At 37.0% G+C, this 25843-nt stretch overlaps 1 protein-coding gene across 3 annotated transcripts in view; it reads left to right on the top strand.

The window, feature by feature from the left end:
• Positions 1-22453, top strand: part of cenpa (histone H3-like centromeric protein A) — a 167480-nt gene extending 145027 nt beyond the window's left edge. For 2 of the 3 annotated variants that reach the window (XM_079878968.1, XM_079878969.1), the window contains exon 5: positions 21930-22453. In XM_079878968.1, coding sequence (XP_079735094.1) covers positions 21930-22058 — 129 coding nt within the window. In that variant the 3' untranslated portion in view covers positions 22059-22453. The remainder of the gene's footprint in view (positions 1-21929) is intronic. The other variant, XM_079878970.1, reaches the window with a different exon arrangement.
• The last annotated feature ends 3390 nt before the right edge of the window (positions 22454-25843 follow it).

Below are 25843 nucleotides of genomic sequence, written 5' to 3' on the forward strand. Positions count from 1 at the left end.
GTCAGACATGTGCTTTGATGTCATTGTTCATCTCCATAGAAACTACCCAAACAATCTTTCAAAAAAACTTTTTAAAGGTACAGCATTGTGGTGGAAATGACGGCAATACTGTGGGACAACTATATTTTGTATATAAAATCACATTAATAGTTGTCTGACCTTAAATACCTCAATTATGTTTTGATTCTTTTACTGAAACTTTATTCAGTCATAATAAAAAAAAAAGATAAATAATTTTTTTACACTTCTTTTTCATTATTGAAGATCAAAAGTCTGGGTGTGGGACAAGCACAAAACAGCAATATTTGCATGTATAATGATGTTTAAAAAGGTGAAAAAATCATTGTAGACTACCGGTAAAAAGTTCCTAAAGTACTTTCATTGTAAATTTAACTATGAAAGTGTTAATTTTTCAAAATTAAATGTTTTTTATAAAATATGATCAAAGGACATGAAAGTGCCCGTAGTCTAAGAATTGCCCTTAAGTGTAGACAAAGCTTCCATGCAGGATCTGGGTGCTTGTTGTGTGAAAAATCGATCGATAAACGGATATATGGCAAAGGAAGTGCATTTAGATTTAAACTCGCTTGCGCGTGCACGCGAAGGGGAGTGCGATTTGTCCGGGGAGTCGGATTTCGGTACAACACCGGCAGATTTGAAAGATAGTGCGGTGTGTGTGTGTGTGTGCGTGCGTGCGTACTCACATTTGAAAGAGAGAATTAAAACGTCAACGCGACAGACAAATCAGCAAGACCATAGTCAATATTGGAGTAACTTTTCCCAGATGGAAAGAGCTCATGAGGAGACGATTTTAAAACGGACGCCGAGGTTGCCTGCTTTCTTCTCGACAGGTAATTCAGCCTGTTGTAATTAATTTGTGTAAATTCTAAGTTTTATAGTTGCTTGTCTAACCATAGCATGGTTGTGCATAACGCCAGAACGACCTCTAGTATAACTTCATCCTCGCGTCAATGGTGAAAAAGTATTGTTTACCTTGTAACATAAATCTGTGCTGCGACGGATCACAGGTGATGAATAGTTTTAAAGGCGCAATTTTTTAAGCTATAAAAAAAGGACACTGTAAATTTTAGTTATTTTTAATTGCTTTTACTTTGTACACATTGTAACGTTAGCCTAATCTGATTATGCTGGGATAGCCGATTCCAAGGGTGACGTTTACCTCCTGACATCTGTCCTGTAGTTTTATTCATTTTAGACGCATTGTTTATTATTGTCATGGACGAAGTCGAACTGGAAGCCATGTTAATCTTGGAATAATACGGCCACCGTAGGAGTTAAAACGCCCTCGGAATTGAGAGGAACAGAAACTAATATTCACTGGGTAGTCATATACAATTTCACCGCTAGATGGGGGTAAAAATCACACATTGTAGCTTTAAGCTGTGAATATTTCAATTCAAAACATTTCACACACGTTTTCATTATTAAAAATTCAATAATCCATATTCACCTTTCAGATTTCACTTCCAAAATGTTCATTCTGTTTAAAAATACAGCCTACAATATTCGACCGGCAATTTTCGGTCCATTTTATTTCCACAAATTCAGTGGTTCAAATTCGACAGAAAATTCAACATTTGACATCTGGGAACTGCAGGAATATCAGTAGATTGCCGATTGATGATCTCCATAGCTGTTAGTCGGCCTCACCAGCAGGGGGTGCAAAGCGGCTGTTGACGAAGAAAACTATAGAGCAACGGGTGAGAGACTCATTCATTCGTTGAATTACAGAAATGGAGCAAGCAGTAGGCTATTTGTGATTATTATCAGGGTGATGAATTGTGATGATTATTATATGGAAAAGCTGATAAAGACACAAAAGCTGTGTTTACACTTAAGTCTTCACTGTTACTTTTGTACGTGTAAGTTTTGCACAGCTTTCTCTGTCGTGACCGAGATTGTAATTCCCCCGATGCTGATGTACAGATCAAACGTTAAATCTGAGGTAGTAGACATATATTTCTTTCGGTTGTTTAGTTTTCTTAACTTTATATTGCGGTGCTGTGCTTCAGAACTGGGGATTCCCTCAATAGGTCAGTCTCCAGGATTCCCCTGCAGTCTCAGGACACTCAAAGTAACTCAATGGACAAAATACAGTGATATAAAAGACCAAACTCCCACCTTATTGGGGATGTAGGCTATATTAATAGGCTACAGGCAAGCAGATGGACCAGAATATGAACGTAACGCGCAAAGTTTCATGCTAAGGGTTTTCCAGTGATATACTGGCATAAGTTCGGCTGACACTGGATATTCGCACATTTAGGGACCGTCTCTAAAGTTACATAAGACATTGGAACACACGTTTCTAACTTCAATAGCATTTGAAGAGAATGACTTGCAGTCATAAAACCAACTGTAAAGTGTTCATGTATACGTGTGTATATATATATATATATATATATATATATATATATATATATACAGAGGCGGACAGAGTACACAGCTACATTACTTGAGTAAAAGTACAGATACCCCTTGCTAAATTTTACTCAAGTACAAGTAAAAGTACTACAGTCAGATGTCTACTTAAGTAAAAGTACTAAAGTACTTGTTTTTAAAAGTACTTGAGTATCAAGAGTACAAGAGTACATTTTCTAAATATTGCATTACTACTGCCACAGTGCTTACATTGGTAAACACAGCAAACACTTGAAGCGAAAACTATCATTAACTTGTTCAGAAAATTGAAATAGTCTGGCAAGGTGGGGCAGGGGTTGGCACATTCCCGGGATGTGATATTTTTTTTCCCAGGATGGTAGGGGAAAACTCATGAATATTCATTAGGGAAGTCATCCCTGATTGGTCTGATGACCTACCCCTAACCCCACCCCTAAACCTACCCTTCACTGGGGGTCTTATGACCTCCCTAACCCCGCCCCTAAACCTACCCGGCACTGGGGTTAAGACCAATCGGGGATGACTTCCCTAATGAATATTCATCAGTCTTCCCCTACCATCCTGGGGAAAAAAATATCGCTCCCGGGATGGACCTGCTGCGTCTTCATCCATTGTTTAGTCCATGGTTTCGTCTCTTATCTAAATCTGACCATGGAGTTGACTTTGGCGGAAAGCTGAAGGTGATTGCTGATAGGCTGTCCCAAACAGTGGCGCCTGCACAATCCAATCACATTTGAGAGGGAAACAACAAATTGAGGGTTTCCGAGATGTTTCGTTTTTTTTTTTTTTTTTAGAAGTAACGGGTACTCACGGTTATGGATAGAAATGTAGTGGAGTAAAGAGTACAATATTTGCCTCTCAAATGTACTTGAGTAAAGTCATGAGTACTCCCCAAAAATGATACTCGAGTAAAGTACAGATCCCTCAAAATTGTACTTAAGTACTGTACTCAAGTAAATGTACTCCTTTACTGTCCGGCTCTGTATATATATATATATATATATATATATATATATATATATACACCAGGTTTGTTGTGCTTTGTTAGCATATAAATATAATAAAAATAGGCAGTGGTTAAAGTGGGATTCGGCAGGTGGGGGAACCCTCAAATTTTGTGTAGGTGCTACAGGGAAAAATTACTCACCATGGGACAACATATTGAGTATCGTGGTATAGCAATACTTTTTGGAACAAGAGTGTCACTGTGGCACCAAGTATCACAATACTTATTTACTTGATATTTTTATGGTATTATTTTGGACCATCTACATCTACACACTGATATGATGATGATACTATGTTAAAATTCCTGACCACCACAATATGTAACACAAGCCTGTTTTTCACATGTAAATTTAAGCATAAAAATGGGAAGTCCAAAACTGACTCAAATGTGAGGTAGTTAGGGGGCTTCGGGGGCATGCTCCCCCGAGAAAATTAGGATTCTCAGGTATAAATATAATATATAATATAATAATAAATAATCAAATATAATACAAGGGAAAACAAATGTCCGGCAAATATTGAATCTAAAACTGACTTTAGTTAGTTCTAAACCACCGTGAGTGCATTTCACGCATTAGTAATCGCTGGCGTTCAGCGGGAGGGAGGAATGACTTTCTGCATGCGTGAACCGGTGTAGATCATATGTGTAGATGCATTTAAATCAGACAGGAGAACCTTGACTGAGAACATAACGTCGGGAAGCGTGTTTGTGAAGGCGGGGCCAGGGGGTGATATTACGTTTTGATTTGATGAATGATGAGAATCATTGAATTTGATGAGAATGATTTGATTTGATTTGAATTTATTAATTAATGGAAATAATAAAATAAATAAATATTAATTTATTTTTATTTATTTATCTGAGGTATTTCAACATGTTTCTGTCCATATATACAGGGTGGGCCATTTATATGGATACACCGTAATAACATGGGAATGGTTGGTGATTTAAAGTCCTGTTTGTGGCACATTAGTATATGTGAGGGGCAAACTCCTCAAGATGGGTTTGCCCCCTCACATATACTAATGTGCCACAAACAGGACTTTAATATCACCAACCATTCCCATGTTATTACGGTGTATCCATATAAATGGCCCACCCTGTATATATATATATATATATATATATATATATATATATATATATATATATATATATATATATATATATATATATATATATATATATATATATATATATATATATACACACACTCACCTAAAGGATTATTAGGAACACCTGTTCAATTTCTCATATCTAATCAACCAATCACATGGCAGTTGCTTCAATGCATTTAGGGGTGTGGTCCTGGTCAAGACAATCTCCTGAACTCCAAACTGAATGTCAGAAAGGGAAAGAAAGGTGATTTAAACAATTTTGAGCGTGGCATGGTTGTTGGTGCCAGACGGGCCGGTCTGAGTATTTCACAATCTGCTCAGTTACTGGGATTTTTACGCACAACCATTTCGAGGGTTTACAAAGAATGGTGTGAAAAGGGAAAAACATCCAGTATGCGGCAGTCCTGTGGGCGAAAATGCCTTGTTGATGCTAGAGGTCAGAGGAGAATGGGCCGACTGATTCAAGCTGATAGAAGAGCAACTTTGACTGAAATAACCACTCGTTACAACCGAGGTATGCAGCAAAGCATTTGTGAAGCCACAACACACACAACCTTGAGGCGTATGGGCTACAACAGCAGAAGACCCCACCGGGTACCACTCATCTCCATTACAAATAGGAAAAAGAGGCTACAATTTGCACAAGCTCACCAAAATTGGACAGTTGAAGACTGGAAAAATGTTGCCTGGTCTGATGAGTCTCAATTTCTGTTGAGACATTCAGATGGTAGAGTCAGAATTTGGCGTAAACAGAATGAGAACATGGATCCATCATGCCTTGTTACCACTGTGCAGGCTGGTGGTGGTGGTGTAATGGTGTGGGGGATGTTTTCTTGGCACACTTTAGGCCCCTTAGTGCCAATTGGGCATCGTTTAAATGCCACGGCCTACCTGAGCATTGTTTCTGACCATGTCCATCCCTTTATGACCACCATGTACCCATCCTCTGATGGCTACTTCCAGCAGGATAATGCACCATGTCACAAAGCTCGAATCATTTCAAATTGGTTTCTTGAACATGACAATGAGTTCACTGTACTAAAATGGCCCCCACAGTCACCAGATCTCAACCCAATAGAGCATCTTTGGGATGTGGTGGAACGGGAGCTTCGTGCCCTGGATGTGCATCCCACAAATCTCCATCAACTGCAAGATGCTATCCAATCAATATGGGCCAACATTTCTAAACAATGCTTTCAGCACCTTGTTGAATCAATGCCACGTAGAATTAAGGCAGTTCTGAAGGCGAAAGGGGGTCAAACACAGTATTAGTATGGTGTTCCTAATAATCCTTTAGGTGAGTGTATATGCGGAGTGTGCAGAGAAAATATTTCAACATGTTTCTGTCCATATATATATATATATATATATATATATATATATATATATATATATATATATATATATATATATATATATACAGTGAGGAAAATAAGTATTTGAACACCCTGCTATTTTGCAAGTTCTCCCACTTGGAAATCATGGAGGGGTCTGAAATTGTCATCGTAGGTGCATGTCCACTGTGAGAGACATAATCTAAAAAATAAAATCCAGAAATCACAATATATGATTTTTTAACTATATATTTGTATGATACAGCTGCAAATAAGTATTTGAACACCTGTCTATCAGCTAGAATTCTGACCCTCAAAGACCTGTTAGTCTGCCTTTAAAATGTCCACCTCCACTCCATTTATTATCCTAAATTAGATGCACCTGTTTGAGGTCGTTAGCTGCATAAAGACACCTGTCCACCCCATACAATCAGTAAGAAGCTCTTCTATCAGCTTGAATAAGTTGGCCCATTCTCCTCTGACCTCTAGCATCAACAAGGCATTTCCGCCCACAGGACTGCCGCATACTAGTGATCGACCGATGTATCGGTTTACCGATATTTTTCCCGATCTTTAAGCATTTTCCCATAATCAGGTATCGGTTTTGTAATATCGGATTCGCCGATAAACGACACCATCTTGTGGCCGTTTTGAGAATTCCGCCATTGCAGCCCGCGTCTGAGGAGATCAGTCAACAACAACTCTGTGCACACGTAAAGTATATGTTCTGCTTGCTTTGCTTTAATTATTCAACTTTATTTAACATAACAGACATGCAGAAATGATTTGAGACATAAATGCCTGATATAGTTTAGTTATGCAGCTTGGTTCTAAAAAATTGAGACGAACTCATGGAGTCACGTAGCGTAATCCGTCATGTCCTGCCCCAATAAAGACGTAACTTTACATGAATTAAATAAAACAGACATGAATGAGTGCATGTTTAAAATAAAAGCGCTGAATTTAACTCTCTCTCTGTTGTATTTGATCACCATTAGTCTCGAAAAAAAAGTTCGTTCATATTGCTGAGCACTCACTGGGTTGATGATCAGGAATGCTCAAGCACGGCCACTGAATGAAACTTTTGACAAGATTATCTTGTTTAAACACCCTAGATTATATTATCATTTACTACATAGCAATTATTTCGCTAATACACATCTAAATATACCGCTTTGTGGAAATTAATTATTTATTATCTCCACGCGCGATCGCGGTTGAGTAAGTTATAGTTCTGTGTAAATGCATAGATAAACAGCACTTTGTCAGTTGGCATTTCATGATCTAGATTCAATCGATCATGAAATGCCAACTGACAAAGTGCTGTTTATATAGTCTTGAAAAAAAAAGTTTGTTCATATTGCTAAGCCCTCACTGGGTTGATGATCATGCTCAAGCACGGCTACTGCATGAAACTTTTGACAAGATTATCTCGTTTAAACACCCTAAATTATATTATCATTTACTACATAACCATTATTTTGCTAATACAAATCTAAATAAATACCGCTCTGTGGAAATTAATTTATTTATTATCTCTACGCGCGATCGCGGTTGAGTAGCCTAAGTTATAGTTCTGTGTAAATGCATAGATAAACAGCACTTTGTCAGAAAGCATTTCATGATCTAGACCGACAAAAACATTATTAATAATGAATAACGTACTAGTTGGAAAATGCAAATATGCTGTTTTGTTTGTTACTTTCCTGACAATGTTATATTCCAGCTAATATTATTCAGTGGATTAATATTACCCAGTGAATTATTCCTCACTCTTTAAACCTATTAAACGGCACATAAACCTTCTAAAACTGTTTAAAATGAATTACATTTCTACAAAGGTGATATGACTCCCTTGTCAATTATTTTCTCCATATGAAAACATTAGACTAAACAGAAGTATAACAGTAAATAAATATCGGTTCTGCATATCGGTTATCGGGCACATAAACACGCAAATAATCGGTATCGGTTATAAAAAATCAATATCGGTCGATCACTACCGCATGCATACTGGATGTTTTTCCCTTTTCACACCATTCTTTGTAAACTGTAGAAATGGTTGTGCGTGAAAATCCCAGTAACTGAGCAGATTGTGAAATACTCAGACCGGCCCGTCTGGCACCAACAACCATGCCACGCTCAAAATTGCTTAAATCACCTTTCTTTCCCATTCTGACATTCAGTTTGGAGTTCAGGAGATTGTCTTGACCAGGACCACACCCCTAAATGCATTGAAGCAACTGCCATGTGATTGATTGATTAGATAATTGCATTAATGAGAAATTGAACAGGTGTTCCTAATAATCCTATACACTCACCTAAAAGATTATTTGGAACACCTGTTCAATTTCTCATTAATGCAATTTTTTTTTTTACTTTGAGCAATGATGGAGCTATAATAGACTCTTCTTATGAGCATATAAAACAAAACAGCTCCTTGGAAAAAATGAAATGTAGCCTAATATTGTAGTAGTTATAAACAAAGGTCTATTTTTAGTTCAGATTAACATTTGAAGGCAGCAATTTTATTCATAATGTCAAAATAAAACCAACGTAATGTTACTTGAAAGCATTATAGCCTACTATTCCTGCCAAACTTCCATGGTTGCAGTTAGTGTTACTACAGTAAATCCATGGTAAATGTTGTAGATCTGTGGACACTGGATAGTTCATTCATGGCACAATGTTTCTTCCTGGCTTCCACTGTGCTTCCTGGCACAGTTTGATCCGTTAATAATGGAGAAATGTGAATGTTTCTCACTAGATCTTGCAGCAATGTTATTACTTAAGTAGCGAATTCAAATGCTTTCTTTACTGGATCTCTTAGCGCTGTGTAGTAACAGTGTCGCATGATCAAGATCGGCTCACGCTGCTTTGGTCCAAACTGATAAACGGTCCTTCAACCACACAATAATGAGTAGCTCAGTTTCGTTCTGCTTGCATTACGTTTGCCATTTTATGTTGGGCAATGTTGTGATGTCAAATGACCCGCCTACATTTGAAATAACGAAATTTTGGTCGGCAGGAAAAATGGTCCAACGAACCGTTCGGTTTGAAAATGCATACCGAACACCGAACGGAATTCGGCTAGGTATACATCCGCGCTAAAATATCAAGGTGAAAGTCATCATAGCTGGCGTAGTATAGACCCAGCTCCCAACCCAACTTTGAGAATAGATTAACGGCGATATTTTTTTTATGACAGTAACCGGTTACTGTGTCCAGAGTGTATATATATATATATATACATATACACGCACGCACGTACGTACGTACGTACGTACGTACATATATACATGCATGCATACATACATACATACATACATACATACCAGTGATGCGCGGGTTGATCCGAAATGAGCGGGTGCCTGCGGTTACCCGCGGTTATGAGTCATCCAAAAATATTTTTAATGATATTCGGGTCGCGGTCGGTCGGGTAGTTTGAAATAAAGATGCCAATTAAACCTTTGTAATTTATATAGTACTAGAGAGCATATGAGCGGAGTGGAGCGGTAAGAATCTCCGCTCATCATCGCTCACGGAAATGTTCGCTCCCCCGCTCAAAGCTACATCAGGCCGCTCCGCTCATCATCGCTCAGCGCTCAACGCAGTTTGCTCTGTGCTCCACTCAAATCGCCCCCCGCTCGCTCCAAAAAAGGAAAAAAAAAATCTACATGTATATCACTTTTAGCTTAGACCACAGCCTTACCTCCTAAAGAATTAATGAGCAACAACAACATTTTTCAAATAGAAATTTTATTTCAAATTACAAATTAGACCTATGTAAGAAGGAATATAGCCTACGTACACAAAGCCCTGTAAAATTAAACAAATAAATGGGCCTAATAATATAAATAACAAGTATATAAACAAAAATATAGCCTTACATAAAAATTTTAAAAGTAAATTTATTAGGCCAGAATTTTGATAAGTGAACTTTTGCGCAACGCGCACGATTACAATTTAAATGGGCGTATATCCATTGTACACACAAACTGCTGTAAAATAAAACAAATAAATGGGCCTAATAATATAGGCTAAATAAAATTTATATAAACAAAAATATATAAAAAATATATACATAAACGTTTTAAAAGTAGGCTAAATTAACCTAACTATTAGGCCAACATTCTTATAACTGAACTTTTGCGCAGCGCGCAGGATTAAAATTTAAATGGGCTTGTATCAATTGTTATTACGCTATATTTAATTTACACTTTGTTACAGGTTACCGTATTCAATTTGCTAACCTTTTGCTTTCTTCCCAGCGTGTTCACATCACACTGCATGTTTACGAGAGATGTGTCTTTTTAGATTCCAAAATGAATCTTTACTGACTGGAATGATGTCTCCACATTCGTTTTCTTCTACCACATTATAGCCTACACCTGTGACTTCTTATTTTCCTTTTTGAAGTAGCCTACATTTTGAACTCCATTATTGAGCCGAGTTTTGACTGAAAATAGAATCCATCTTGCAGTCATCAACAGTAGACTGAGTCAGGCTTGACTGAGCATGCTTCAGAATCGTGGTGTGCGCGGAGCGAAACTGGAGCGGGAAATAGGGCGACGCTCCGTCCTTTTAACACTCCGTCCGGGTCAGGAAGCGGGTCGGGTACAATATTTTCTACTTTTTTTTTGCGGTCCGAGTTGCGGGCGGGTTAGTTGAAAACGTCGGTCGGGTGCGGGTTGTTTATACATTGACCCGCGCATCACTGATACATACATGCATACATACATGCATACATAGATTTTAGTCTGGCACCAGTTTAACTAGTAGCTACAATGTGAAGTTTATGCAACAATAACATGCTTACTGTTATGAGTGTCTTAACTTAAAAATCTTTCTCATAATCAAATCGTGTTCTTCTAATTCTTCTGAGGTAAATCCAAGGTAAACAGCACAGCACAAACACAGTCTTCTAAACTCGATGAAAAGCAGAGGAATACTGGAGTCTCTGATTCTTTGTTTTTGAGGTAATGGGCGTTTACAGGTCTGCGTTCCTCCACGTGGACCATTTGCAATTCTAAGCAAACTTTCTGCTCCTCACCACAGGGCTTCTCAGGTGCTGCGAGCAAATCACTCTGCCCAAGCAGCAGTGCTTCGCTTTCTGAGAATATAGTTCCCAGTATGTATACGGTTAGAAGATAGCTGTGTCTCATGTGATCTTGTTATTTGTACACACTGTGACTATACAAATCACAACATGTAAATAGGAAAATGTTGGCGTTATTTTGTCACTTATTGGGAGCAGTATGCTAGCTGGAGCCTCCAGTCTTTGTGCTAAGCTAAGCTAGTGGTGGGTGCGTCAGACAGAGTTATGGCACGTACGGAGATGAAAAGGGTATGTATGGACTTATCTAACTCTGGGGGATACGGTGAATAAGCTAAAGTCCCCAAAAGTCAGCGTGTGCCTTTAAAATAATGTAGACCACTTTTTACTGATAGCATTAGACATTTGGCATTATGAGGACCCACAAATATTCCCCCATTGCATTATTATACATTTATATTTAACATAATATATACTAGTTTTTTTTTCCAACAATATCTTTATTTATTTCCAAACATAGTAACATTTACATATAACCATTGGGACTCAAAACTCTTGCCCCAAACCCTGCAAACCCTGTCCATAAAACCTGACCGAGACATGACATCACAACATAAATAATTAAATAAATATAAATAACTAAAGACAAAGGAAACGGAAATACACAATAAAATAATAAAACATGCTACATAAGTAAATAAAAATGGAGGGAATAAGTACAAATCCTACCATGCACAGCTCTCACCAGTGTGCACTACACGTGAATTAGATAGTGGTCATTAAAAATCAGACAGTAAACATTTTTCCCAAGTGAACTGCAGGAGGCTACTTATGGGTCATCCCCAGGTATCTCCACCAAACGAGACAAGTCTTTATTAGCAAGGAAATTACTAAAGGGGCCCCAGATGTTATCAAAAATTGGTTGCTTTCCCCTGATTGCATACGTGATCTTTTCTAAGGGCAGAGTTGCTGTTAATTCTAAAAGCCATCTACCTATCCTTGGTCTATCCACCTCTTTCCAAGCAGTTGCAATGACTCTTTTGGCCAACAACAGACCTATATCTAAAAATATGTTACAGTTAGCTGGGTCGATACCCAATAGAAACATTTTTGGTTCTAAATGTAATTTTATCTCTAATATTTCCTCAATACACTGTTTCACTTCTCCCCAGAATTCCTTTATTTGAGAACACTGCCACAAACAATGGAATATCATGCCCTTTTCCTTGTCACATTGTATGCAAACATCCGGTATGTCATTATTGAATTTAAGTTTAAAGCTAGGGTAGGTAATCCTGTTCAGAAACACTTTTTTTTATACTGGGTGAAATGGTCCTTCCATCCTGAGAGTAGTCAATACATTGTGTTCAGAAAAAGGAATGAAAACAATCAGACCTCTGTAGCAGCTGCAGGACAGTAAAAACTCTGACCAATCACTGCCACTCGGTTCGAGTGTAAAGAACCAATCAGATGCCTTCAGAGCCAGGAGGAGTGTCTTAGCAGTGTCAATCAAGTTCGCGTACGCGCTGATCGCCCCTCTCTTGCACAGCGCGTACCGTCATTCAAAATCAAGATTGCCGGTGTGCCGAGCAGCTGTGCTAATGGCGGACAAACAACCAAAACTACCAATTTCTCGAGTGGAACCTGCTCATACAACAAAGACAGGTAAACGGGAAAAGATCGATGACGATAAACAAGCCCGTCGGAGCACATTGACTCAGTGTTAAAACTCTAGCCGCATAACATACAGATAAAATGTCACGCACTGTGCAAAGCAACAATTGAAACCTGCTAATTCACTGGCTTGTCATGTTGCTAAAATAATGTACTAGCAAACCTTATTTAGCATTACATATCGCTAGAATAATTATTTACATAGCCTACTGCAACGTTAGTTACCGTTATATTATCTTACTGGCTATTTATAACTCATAGAAAGAGTGCAACGTTATAAAGTTACATTACATGTGATTCTGACATGATGCTACATGCACTGCGCTCCTTCCTCTCCGCTTGTCTCAGGTAAATAATGCGTCTTCGGTCGGAGTCGCACGTTCATGTGTTTTGGGGGCGTGGCTTTGAAAGGACCCCAGAAGGGAGAGGGTGGACTGAATGGAAATAATGAGCTGTCTTTAAAACAGTCGTTAGAGGTCTACATACACTCGATTTTTATACTTTCTTTTTCAGAATACTTACATTTTAATTATGTATTGATACATAAAGTTTAAACAAATTTGAAAAATAAGTTTTTTAGACCATTCTTACCTACCCCAGCTTTAACTGGGGTTATATACGAACGCATTAACCAGTTGTACTGCAGAAGTTTCAAACGTGAGTTCACTGTTTGTATTTGTGCCTTGGTACACGCCCTCTCCCACTCCTCAATGGAGATATTCTCCTGTAGGTCCTCTCTCCAGGACTCAAGTTTATGTACTGACGTTTCTGAAGATTCACCAACCAGTTCATTATATATTTTGGAAATCACGCCCACTCCCTGGCTGTCTCTCACCATCATTTCTTCGAGCTTTGATAGGCTAGGAATGGACAGGGACTGATTTAGTTGAGTTCTGATAAAATCTCTGTTGCAAATATCTAAAGAACTAGCTGCGAGCTATGTCGTGCTTGACAACAATTTCATCAAAAGACATCAGATGTGTATCGTCAGGACTATAAAGTTCTCCTATTTTTTGTAACCCCTGTTCAGCCCAAATTTTACCCCCCACCACCTCCTCCTGGGGGGAAGAGATCATTTCCCCATATCGGACTAAATACTGAGAGCGAGTCAGCTACTTGGAGATATTTCTTAACCTGTTGCCACATGCTAATCATATTTTTAGCCATAGGATTCTTGGTGTTATTTTTGAGTTTCTTAAACTTAGCTGAGTACAGGTAAATGGGCAAAGGCAGCTTCAATGTATCACCTTCCATTTCTCTCCACAGTGGCACATTCTCCTCAGAGTAGTAGAACATCATTGTTCTCAGTTGTGCCGCCCAGTAGTACCATAGTGGGTTTGGGCATTTAAGCCCTCCTCTATCATAAGGCAAATACAACAATGATAGGTGCTGCCTGGGGCATCTATTGTTCCATAGAAACTTGATAAAGTGTCTTCAGCTGAGAAAATAAATTGCTTGGCGGTGGCAGAGGCAAATTTTGAAATAAATACAACAGTTTAGGAAGTACGTTCATTTTGAGAGTATTTATTTTCCCCATTAACGACATTGGTAGATCTAAATGTAAGACGTTTCTTACATTTACAGGATAAAGAAATGACAGTAACCGGTTACTGTGTCCAGAGTGAATGTGTGTTCCTGCAGAACATTCCTCTTATCTGTTAACACTGAGGGTTTTTTTTATATATTTTTCTTTATTATCTATATTTTTATCTTCATTTTTAATGTTGAGATTTAAACTGTCCTTTTGCTTTATAACTCATGTACTTTAAGTTAAGGCTGATTTATACTTCTGCGTCGGACCTACGCCGGAGCCTCTACGTTGTAGGCAACGCGTTGGTTTTCATTTATACTTCTGCGTCATTGTCCGCGTTGACGCGCGCAGAGGGAGCATGTGAAACCCGAGGGAGCGGTCCTAGCAGACCAATCACAGCGCTTGCGGCCGCGTAGAGTTGACGCGTTGTTAAATTTTTGGAGAGGTGCACGTCAGGGTACGCCAAAGGGTACGCGCGCTACACACAGCCTACGACGTAGCTACGGCGTAAGTTCGACGCAGAAGTATAAATAGGGCTTTAGTATAGCTATAGATATATTCACTATATGTTTTCATAGCATTCAATTGGCACGTTTGTTTGAAGGACAGCATTGGGCAGGATGTGGAATAGTGTTTTTTTTTTGTCAATTAAATAAATAAATAAAATAAAATTGGGCTTTTTATCCGATTAATTTAAGAAAGAATCAGCCAATTAATCGATTATCAAAATAATCATTAGTTGCAGCTAGGGTTGCAAAGGGGCGGAAAATTTCCGGTAAATTGCCAGAAAGTTTCCGGTAAATTTCCATGGGAAGTTAAGCTGGGGAATTTTGGAAATATTCATTACCACGGCAACCGCTTGCGCGTCCACTCTGAAAGTAACTGTACACATAAGAGACGGATAGATACATTATTTAAGGTTATTTCTATTTGTTAGAATATTGATATATGAACTTGTTGTCAAGAAAGCCCCATTGCGAGCATGTGCGTCTCTCTAAACTTTCAGTGTGCTGCACTGCTCTAGTTGACTTCTGCACCTTCCCCCCTGAAAATATCACGTTAATTTTGAAAACGTAATTCCTTTTGTGGATCCTCTTGGTCTTTCTTCATGTTTCTTTGACAAATATCAGTGTCTCAGTCTCACGTACGCTGGACGTGAGTTAACCACGCCTACTTATTTACATGTCGCGGTATACACAGAATAAAAAAATCTGTTACGCTGGACATTTTCTTCCGCGGTAACGATATATACCATCATACCGCCCAGCCCTACTTATGTAGTAAATAAAGTTATGCTAGCTTATTTAGCATCTAACCTATCAGCTTGCCATCTACTAGATGAATACATTTGTATGTGATATTTGCATTTTAAACATTTAATCAATATATTTCCCCATAATATCATCAAAACTTACTTCACTTTGTTTAGTCCACAGGCTCAAATGTGTGCCTTCAATAGTCTTGTGCCAGTAGGGGGTGTGGTCTCAATAGCCATGCAGTAAGCAGTGTGCTATGTGTATGTGATTGAGGAATGGCATGGATATTCAAGTTTATTTGAATGGCATCTGTTTGTTTTAGTCAGGATTATGCTAAAAATATACTTTCCTCAACTATATTTAAGTTCCCTATGAAGAGCCAACCTTCAACTTTGAAAATTCCCAGTTTATTCCCGTTTATTCCCATAAATTCCTGTTAATTCCCTTAAATTCCCATTAATTCCCATGGAAAGTTTCCATCTTTGAAAATTCCCAGAATTTTGCAACCCTAGTTGCAGCCCTTAAGTCTACCCGGCACTCCTCAACCAGACTACCCGGCTTTTTATAATTTATTTTATAATAAAGTATTAGTCTACTTTCACAATGAAAAACTGTAGCACCATCTAGCTTATCGCAAATTTATGTAAACCAATCTTCCTAAAACAACAATAAAAATATGATTCATTATGATAATAATATGGTTACATTTTATACATATATGATTACATTTCATTTTCAACTGGATAGTGTCACCTTTGACTTGTTTATTGGGGTACAACTTAAACATCAAACATGATTTTGTACCATGTGTATGTTTGCTTAATTGAGGAACTTATAAATGCTGGCCGGAATGCTGGAATATTGAAAAGACTGTTCACTTACCTAATTCTGTTAGTGCACTTCAAGACTTGCTAACAGCAAAGTATTTAAATGTTGAGCAGCAAGCTCATTGGCTGCAGATGCAACAGAGACCAATCAGACCAATCATTCACCATGCAGTGAATGATGTGATAGCTTGCAGATTCCACTAAGGACCTATCAGCCTGTGCCATCTTGAGATTCGTGACAGAACTTGATATTTTCAATGCTTCCATTTTTTTTTTGTTTTTTGTTTTGAGGAATATTATTCTAAAGTGTGGAAAATGCTCTTTAATATTGAATGAGCAGGTCAATAATGCAACACATTGTGACATCCTGATATATCTGTCACATCAGTCATTAAGACATAGAAATTGCACTAACAATTTCTCTGATTATTTGATTTGATTTCATTCCAATAAAATATATCCAAGTATAACAAGATAAAATGTACAATCATTAACCCCAAGTAATAAAGTACAGTTATTCCCAATAATAATGATTTGTTATATTTATATAGAAGGGGGGAATCTCCTCAGCCACCACCAATGTGCAACACCAGCTTATTGGTGGAGAGGAGGCAGAGTGATGAAGCCAATCATTGTACAGATGGTGCCCAACCAGAATGAGACTTTTACCGCCGCCGTTCCCGCGGCGGCAAAATTGGGATGTGTATTTGCTGCCTTTTACCACTGAGTGGCGCTGTAATCACAGACTTTGAAAAGTGTCAGTTTATTCTCTTTATGACGTAATCTGCCGCGGCAGTAATCTGAGCTGAGGTCACAGATAAATTCAAGATAAATATTGTGGTTAAACGAATTCAAATTCATTAAATTTAAACAAAGTAGACACACGTTAACATTGTGTGCCCAGTTTTTCTATAATTTAGAAAGGCTATGTCAATAGGTTACTTGTCATTTACTTTGTGTTATTTTAATGTGTTTGTAGATTTATTAACTGAAACATAACAGTGAAATAAATTAAAATAATTTACCGTAAAATTAAAACATTTTCAGGACTTGCAGTTACTAACCGATGTTAGTCGGTTTAAGCATTCTTTGTTATATTCAGAATTAAATAGGCTTACATGTTGTATCAATTGAATTCTTTAATAAATAATCAACCACAATGCCTATTACTGCCGCAGCAAAAATAAACCAGTCGAATTTCAAAGTCGTTCGCGAAATGACTAGGCTATACCGGGTGCCGCAAGTGACAGGGCAAAGCAGCAGCAACTGCGGCATTTTAAAAGGTAAGTTTCCTATCTGTTTATTTAAAAAAAAAAAAAAAAAAACATGGCGCAAGATCTTGTAAAAAAAAAAAACGTTTTTCATTATTTGAACAAAAATGAGACTGATTGAATATGTAAAAATATAAACAAACAAAGCAGAGAATAAAACAAACTTTTAGGGGAAAAATATAGGCCTATTATGCTACAGCAGAATTGGTTAACATTAACGAAAGCAAAATATGTAAAAATACATTTCAAACAAACTAAAACAAAACAAATTCGTGGCCGAGTGGTAGGCTATAACTTACGTTTCAATAATTCAGATGACACGGGTTCTAATCCCGAACAAACATGGGCTACTTTTTTATTATTAATGCAGAGAGATTTGATAGTTCTAAAATATTGCTACACCATATTGTTTTTTTCTCCTATAGCCTATATTAAATATTTTATATTTATAAAATAAAATTACCATTAATTTCCATTTTACATTAGGGACAATTTTTATCCAACAGAATGGCTGAATTAACATCTGCATAATAATAATAATAATAATAATAAATAAACCGCACAAGGTCTTGTAAAAACACTTTTTTTTATAATTTTTTTCGAGACAGTAAATTGCCAATGTTAAAAAACATAAGCAAATAAAAAAAGAATATAACAAACTTTTAAAACAGAGAAAATAGTAGACCTAGGCTATTCAGACGATAGCTCTGTGGTCAATGCATTAACAATAGCCTCTCGGAGCTTCAAACGATCTGAGATCGAATCTCAGTGTAGCCGACAGTGTTTGTGTTTTTCCATTCTTGATGCTTAAATATGCATCTGTTTATTAAAGTCAATCATCTTGTTTAATTATCAATTTACAACATAAATTTGCTACATTCCAGTTGAGCCGCTGCAAAGACGACACATCTGATGAGGAAGACTGTCAGCCGATTGCACCAGAAAATTAAGATGATGAAGCTCGTCTTTAATCTGCTAAAAAGAAATTTGTGTGTGAATCATTCACGAGATTGAGATGACTGACAGTGATACCCGGCCATAGCAACGGAAGACATTTTTCAAAACAGATCGAACAAATCAGAAAAATACTTTCAATACAGTATTGCTTTCAATTAAAAAATAAACAATGAAAATGTAAAAGAAAAAGAAAATTAATTAAGTTTGAAAACCCATCGCACATTTCAAGGTATGAATAAAGTGTCGGAACAGTTTATTTATTTAAACAGGGTTGCATCGATAGAGTTTATTCCCTTTGTGATGCAAAATAAGAAACACAATCTTATTCTTGCAACATTTTAAATTTCTATTGTCAAAGAAATTGCAGCTAAATTAAAAAATTAAAACGGTACAAAACGAAAAAAGTTCAAAGCAACATAAATTAAGAACAGGCGTTTTTCTTTGTCTCTCTCGCGCTGGATATTTTTTTAGTAAGTTTGGTCTCCCTCACTGCGCGCGGCGGGTCTCTCTCGAAATTAAGCATTTCAGCGTAAAAAAACACCATACAGCTGATAATACTGTATATGTCGCTGTGTGTCATCCACACAAATCACGAAAGAAAAAACTGTAACAAATAGCTTTTGTTCCTTCAAAGATACAACATGCCTTGCTGAATTCACCTCACAATAAAACGAGGTGGGTCGCGAATTAAAGAGCTCTGTATCTGCTAAATTGAAATTGTGTGTGGAAAACCTTTAAATACAATCAATAAAACTACAATATATAATTTAATAAGATATAAGGCCTACTGTACATAGGCTATGGACTTTTGGAGATTTTGAGATTAATCCTTAAAAGAATTTTGCCTTTGCCTGCTCATCAGGCTGGCTCCGACACTCTCCATATGAAAGACGGAACATTAACACCTCTGTCCTGCACCCCCACGATAAAGCAACTATTGCCTTCTCCAAACCCCCCACAGGCTAGCTGAGTTTGCAAAACAAAACAAAGAGTTTGCCACTCGTCGTGGTTTGCCAAAACACTTCATTATAAACTTCAATATTTCATTCAAAACAATCTCAAAACGCTTTGTGACATTTTGAAAAGCCGTGGATGCATTACTGCCACTGGAACCATGAACGCAAATACTGGTTCTGATTTTATTGTTTGTCGTTTAATATATATATATATTTTATTTTTTATTATTTATTTATTTTTTAACAGAACTGCTTTTGAAATTACGATTGGAATCATTATAGGTTACAGAAGTAAAGTCATTGTATAATAGGCTATTTGTTCCTTAGTGTAAAATGGAAATGCATGGTGATTTTATTTTGTAAATAGGCTATAAGCAAAAAACTATGTTTTAGAACTAGACAAATCTCTCTGCATCAACAATAGACTATAAAATGCATTAATAGGCTAATATAAAAATATCAGTAATCCAAGTTAGTTCGGGATTCGAACCCGTGTCATCTAAATGATCGTAACGTAAGTTCAACCACTCGGCCACGATTCACTCGTTGCGACATGGCCTAACGTTCCAGTGTGTCTTCATTCAAATGAACGCGCCGCCGCGTTTGTCGAACACTAATTCAACATGCCAGAAAAAAACCTGGCTTTGGAACAATGCATAGCGCCACTCGTCGTCGTGTGCCAAAAAATTTACAATAATTTAGTTTAATTTATTTCAGTGTTAATGTTTGAGTTAAAAAAATCCTCTACAAATTAAATTAACACAAAGTCGGCTACAAGAGTCCTTTATAGGCTAAGTAAAAAGCAAAGGGCTTACAGTCTTAATATTTAGGCTACTTTGCTTAAATTCGATACATTTATTTTCAGTAGGGCCTAATAAATTTGTAGGGATGTAATTTCAGTATGCTTCACCAACGCTATGTATTCAATTAAAGTTCCAAGAGGTCTGGTATATATTTCCTTCCCAGCTGACACAAAAAATCACAACTTGTGCTTGCTGCGAACGCAAGTTATTTAAGGTGTCTCAACTGTACACAGTCTACCATACAGTGAATTCGTTACAAGGTTTTATTTAATTAAATTAATGTGCAGCAATTTGTACAAATAGAGTCTATAGGCCTACTATACTGTTGTAGCCATTAAATAATCTCATTTAGTATCATATTTGTTTTACAAATACACATCTTGCTTGTTGCACGCACACATATTATGTCAAAAAAACGAAATATTATGTTGAAATAACATTATTATTAATAATACATCTTTTAGAATATTTGATTAAATGCTGATTGTTGCGCTTGTTCAATTTAATAAAATTAAAACTTTAATTGTGATAATTAAAATAATTGAAAATTAAATATTTAGTGGCCAAGTTTTGCTAATTTAGGCTATTATATAGGCTAGTATATGCCTATTGCCTATATTAAGTAGGTCATATTAAGACAAGGCATATTAAGTTATTTTAGCTGTTATGAGAAAAATAAATCTAACGAAATCTAAAATCTAAATCTAATAAATCTAAAAAAAAATTCTAACGCCAATTCAACATGTCAGAATAAAACTTGATTTTTGAACGATGCGTCATGCCACTCGGCCTGGTGTGCCAAAACACTACATTTTAAACTTCAATGTTTAATTCAAAACAATCTCAAAACGCGTTGTGACATTTTTTTAAAGCAGTAGCCTAGCCTATACATTAAGGGCATTGGAACCAGGATCTTAACTAAAACCCGTTCCGCGTAATCTCTGAAAAATTATACCACACTACTCCATGTATTTTTTTTTTTAAGGACTGCTTTTGAAATCACTATAAATTACTATGCAATTGTATCGCTCACGAGAGCTCTTCATTTATCTAATTCCTCAATAGAATAGTAAAAATATTCAGCGTCATTGCTCCTAATATCGTCTCTATTTTTAACTTTTGATTCTATTTTTTTCAGTTCTAAAATTGATTCTATCTTTGGTTCTATTCTGTTGTAGCATAATAGGCCTATATGAAAAATATGCCTATCAGGCTTAGGGTTTTATATTTAATCCGCTTACATTTTAAAATACGGCTATTGCTGCTGTTTTGCACAATGTCCCTTTGCGCCACCTGGCGGTCATTTCGGGAACGACTTTGAAATGCGGCTGGTTTATTTTCGCCTACTTTATTTGTTATCTAAATGTTTGACACATTTAAAAAAAATCTTTTTTACCTTATTGGAATTGAAACTGAGAATCGCTTAGAATCTGAAACAAGCAGAATCAGACCTGCTGAAAAGCATGCAGTAACAGAAGACACATTTGAAATGCATGTAAATACCAAGTGTAATTGTGATTAACTCTATCACAGCTAATGTCACACCTGCAACACACACTTTTTATCATGGCAGTTGCTTTAGTCATTGCCTTTAATGATTTTTTTCATTGCATTGACTGCACATTTCACACTAGGAGTTAGATTTTTTTTTCTTTAATTATAATCATCTAAAGTATGTTATAGTTGTTAAATTGTTACTCTTCTATGTGCTTTCAGGCTGCAGAAGCATTCTTGGTCCGTCTGTTTTCCGATGCCAACCTCTGTGCTATTCATGCCAAGAGGGTGACATTGTTTCCACGTGACATACAGCTTGCCCGGCGAATCAGAGGTGTTGAACATATGTAAAGTTGGCTGTTTTCGCTCTCTTTTTTTGGGATTTGACCAATTTTCTTCCAGACGTGCAAATGTATGGACACTTTATATAATTCCTGGCATGTAATCTTTTATTTCAGACCTCAAATCAGTTGTTAAAACTGTTGCATATATGCAGCCATAGAAATCAAATGTTTGTATGAAATGAAATTGTATTGGTGACAAAGGAACTAATTTTAAACATTTCTTTTAGAATTGTAATATAAACATTTTATTCTGTGTTGTAAAGTTACAAAGATTGTGTTCTTTTTCTGAGGATATTTGTTGTTAATAAATAGATGTTTTGTTGAATTGCTGATTATTCAAATATTTGTGTTGGCTGTTGTTTTGGGCAGTCCATATCAGAAAAAATAAAGTTTTTGATCATGGATGGCTTTTAGTTGGGCTTTGATATCCTCACACTCCTAAGTACCACATTATCAAAAGATAATTATACAACAGTTAATTTCAGTCCTTTTATCTGCTTAGATACAGCCATGTGAAGTTTGCAGGTGGATTGCGGGAGCTTGTATGCTTTTAGGTCAAATATAGATATGAAAAAACATTTCATAGGTAGTTTTTAGGAATGCTCCAAATGATCGGTCACTGATCGGAACCAGTTGATAATTACTGGTCAGGTTTTCTTATGTAAGGAGGGGGGACTTCAAAGACAAAAGGTTGGGAACCACTGGCTTAAGTGTATTACACATCACTTTGGATGTCCAATTTTCTTTACCTGTCCCTGCTAACGCCGGGGACACGCTTAACGACTAGCTGAAATAATCCAAGACTGAATTGAACACACTTACAGACTGCTTCCAATTTCTGGATCAGATTTTAAACACAGACTGAATGCAACTGTCTCTTACTCGGCGTGTTTGGTTATGATTAGTCATAAGTATCAAATTACATTCATAATCGGACTTGGCATCCAAATAGGAATTACCACACTCTCCTTCCAAAAATAAAAAAGACAAAAGTTGATCGTTCGCAAGTAAATATCAATATTTTCTACTTTACTCATTGGAAGATGTCAAATCATTTAGCGACAGATTTAATTGCATGCTAGCTAGTTTCAGCGTATTAAAAAAGATTCTGATGCAAGTCTCGCCTGGAAGAACTGTAGAAGTAGTTTTTTTCTCTACAAAGACAAGTCCAGAGAGAATAATCTAAGGCTGGTGTGTTTAGGGGAAGGAGCTAAATGCAATCTAAATTTTTGCACACCAAAATTCGGAAGTGAATACCAGTCCAGCTAGGGAAGATGATTGAAATTGAAGGGCAAGAGATCCTGAATGGAGCTAGAAGGTGGTCATCCCTGAGCTACGAAAGAGACAATCTGCAGTTCTTTCTTAATTTCAGCAAGGACACGTCCCTAAAAAGGAAAGCCATAAAAAGGGTTAGCCGCTAACAGTATATCGCTGCTAACGTATGTAAGGCCGTTTGTAAATGTAATTTGATACTTACAACTGCTCCGGTCATTGGAAACAGTCTGTAAGTGTGTTCATTTCAGTCTTAGAATGTTTTAGCTAGTCGTTAAGTGTTCCTTTACAAAGGGACATCGCCAACTACTGTCCTGGCATGTGTAATTCAGCATTTTGTAGTTGTTTTCCCAGATCTGACTGTGTGAATGGGGATTGTTTTGACAACATTGTCGTCTGTATGCGAAAAATGCAAAGGAAACACTTTTCTGTTTTTAGTATATCGTTGGCGTGTAAATGTACCTTAAGGCCTGGTTCACACCGGGCGCGGAACAGAGGCCGCTTCCTTTCGGCGCCCATGTTAACCTATGGTGTCGTTCACACCAGACGCGGAGTGGCTGGCCCGCGCCGTAAAGCGCCAGTTTCGGCGTCTGGTCTATTTTTGGCGCGAGCCGCGAGTGATCCGTGTCCATTCCGGCAGGAAGTCACACCAAGAAACACGAGACAATCTGGTCAATTGTCAAAATATAAGCAATTTTCAGAAATTAAAATACCGCGAGTGACAAATGCGATCATATTTGTGTATCTAAACAGACTAGAAAGATGAAAACAAACAAAGAAAAAACACAACAAAATAGATTTAATAAATTTGAAGAGAGGATGTATATTTCAACGGTATATCTACACTACTACTGTCTACCATATTCTCTCTCTGGCTGCGTGTGTGTCTCGACAACGTATTAATAAAAGAAGTGTACAAACTTCTTGGTTACAGAAACATGGTGTATTCATTTTATGAGGTTATTTACTTACCTATGATGTAAAAAATAGCTCTGAATAAACAACAACTGAGCAGAAGCGCTTGTCGACCGCTGCGGAGAATACGCGTCTGGTGTGAACAGGCAGGCGCCGGACCGCGCGTGATTTTCCGTTCCGCGCCGCTTCGGCGTCCGGTGTGAACCAGGCGTAAGTGTGTCAGATAAGAGAGACATTCAAAATGTGTGTTGATGATGCACGCTATAACCAATATTATGCATAATACCACCTTGATTCCTTTTCGAAGACATTCTAAATTACTTGTGCTTGTTACACACAAATAAAGCCAAATTGGCTTGTTTCAATTAATATCCTTGTATACATCAGGCAAAATATTCACTTAAACCACTGCAGAGCCAAATGACGTCCACCTCTAATGAGTGGAGCTTGACCTAATTCAGTTTGGGGATAGGGTTATTGGGTAGGGATAAGCTGAGTTTTTCTTTTTGAAAACAACGTTTTAAATGGCAAGATTTTATTCATACAGGTGTGTTGTAAATGGTATCACTGGGACTTCATGAGCATGCTGGCCATATTTGGGATCAGACTGTGAGGTGCTTCTCAAACGGCTACATATCTCGGCTGCCACAGCAGCCTTCATGTTGCATCCTTCAATTCATCTGGTTTTGAAGGATGCATAAGGTGTATTCTTTGCATCCTTCAATCACCCACAATCCTTTGCACACATTCCAATTCCCAAAAAGAACTGATGGAAACAAGTCTGCACCGAGCTTGTCTGAGTTCATTATGAAATGCAAGACAAAATTAATGGGTAACACTTTACAATAAGGTTCATTAGTTAACATTAGTTAACTACGTTAGTTAACATGAACTAATAATGAACTGAATGTATACAGCATTTATTAATCTTTGTTAATGTTAATTTCAACATTTCGTAATACTTTATTAAAATCTTGTTAACATTAGTTAATGCACTGTGAACTAACAATGAACAGCTGTATTTTTTATTAACTAACGTTAAAGATTAACAAATACAGTAACAAATGCTCATGGTTAGTTCATGTTAGTTAATACATTAACTAATACATTAGAATAAGGTTAATTAGTTAACATTGGTTAAAGTGTTACCAATTAATGTTTTCGGAGATGAAATCATACGTTAACTTTTGTTTTGGTTTAAATTAATCAGCACTAAACTGCCAATAATGTAAGTGTCTCCCAGTGACCACAGAAGTTTGTCATTAACTGTATTACATTTATAGAAAGTATGTTACTATAAAGATTTTTAATACAAAGTGTTTTTCAAAAATTAAGTTTTATTAGTATTAGCCATGCGGAGATTGCGGACTTACTAGACTCATTCTAGCGTTTAATGTTGAGGACGACTCCAGCCTCTGAAGGAAGGACGCAGGCTCATTAGGATGTAGCCTTCCATTTGAAAAGCACCTATTTGTGTTTGTCAGTATGCATATAAATTCCCATTTAGTTTTGGTAATTATGCATGTCATATCTTCTCCACATTTGTGAATAAATCTTTATCACATAGTTCTCTTTATCCAGCAACTTGCAACTACTCCCTTAAGT

This window comes from Squalius cephalus (genome assembly GCF_949319135.1).
Source record: "Squalius cephalus genome assembly, chromosome: 8".
NCBI classification, from domain to species: domain Eukaryota; kingdom Metazoa; phylum Chordata; class Actinopteri; order Cypriniformes; family Leuciscidae; genus Squalius; species Squalius cephalus.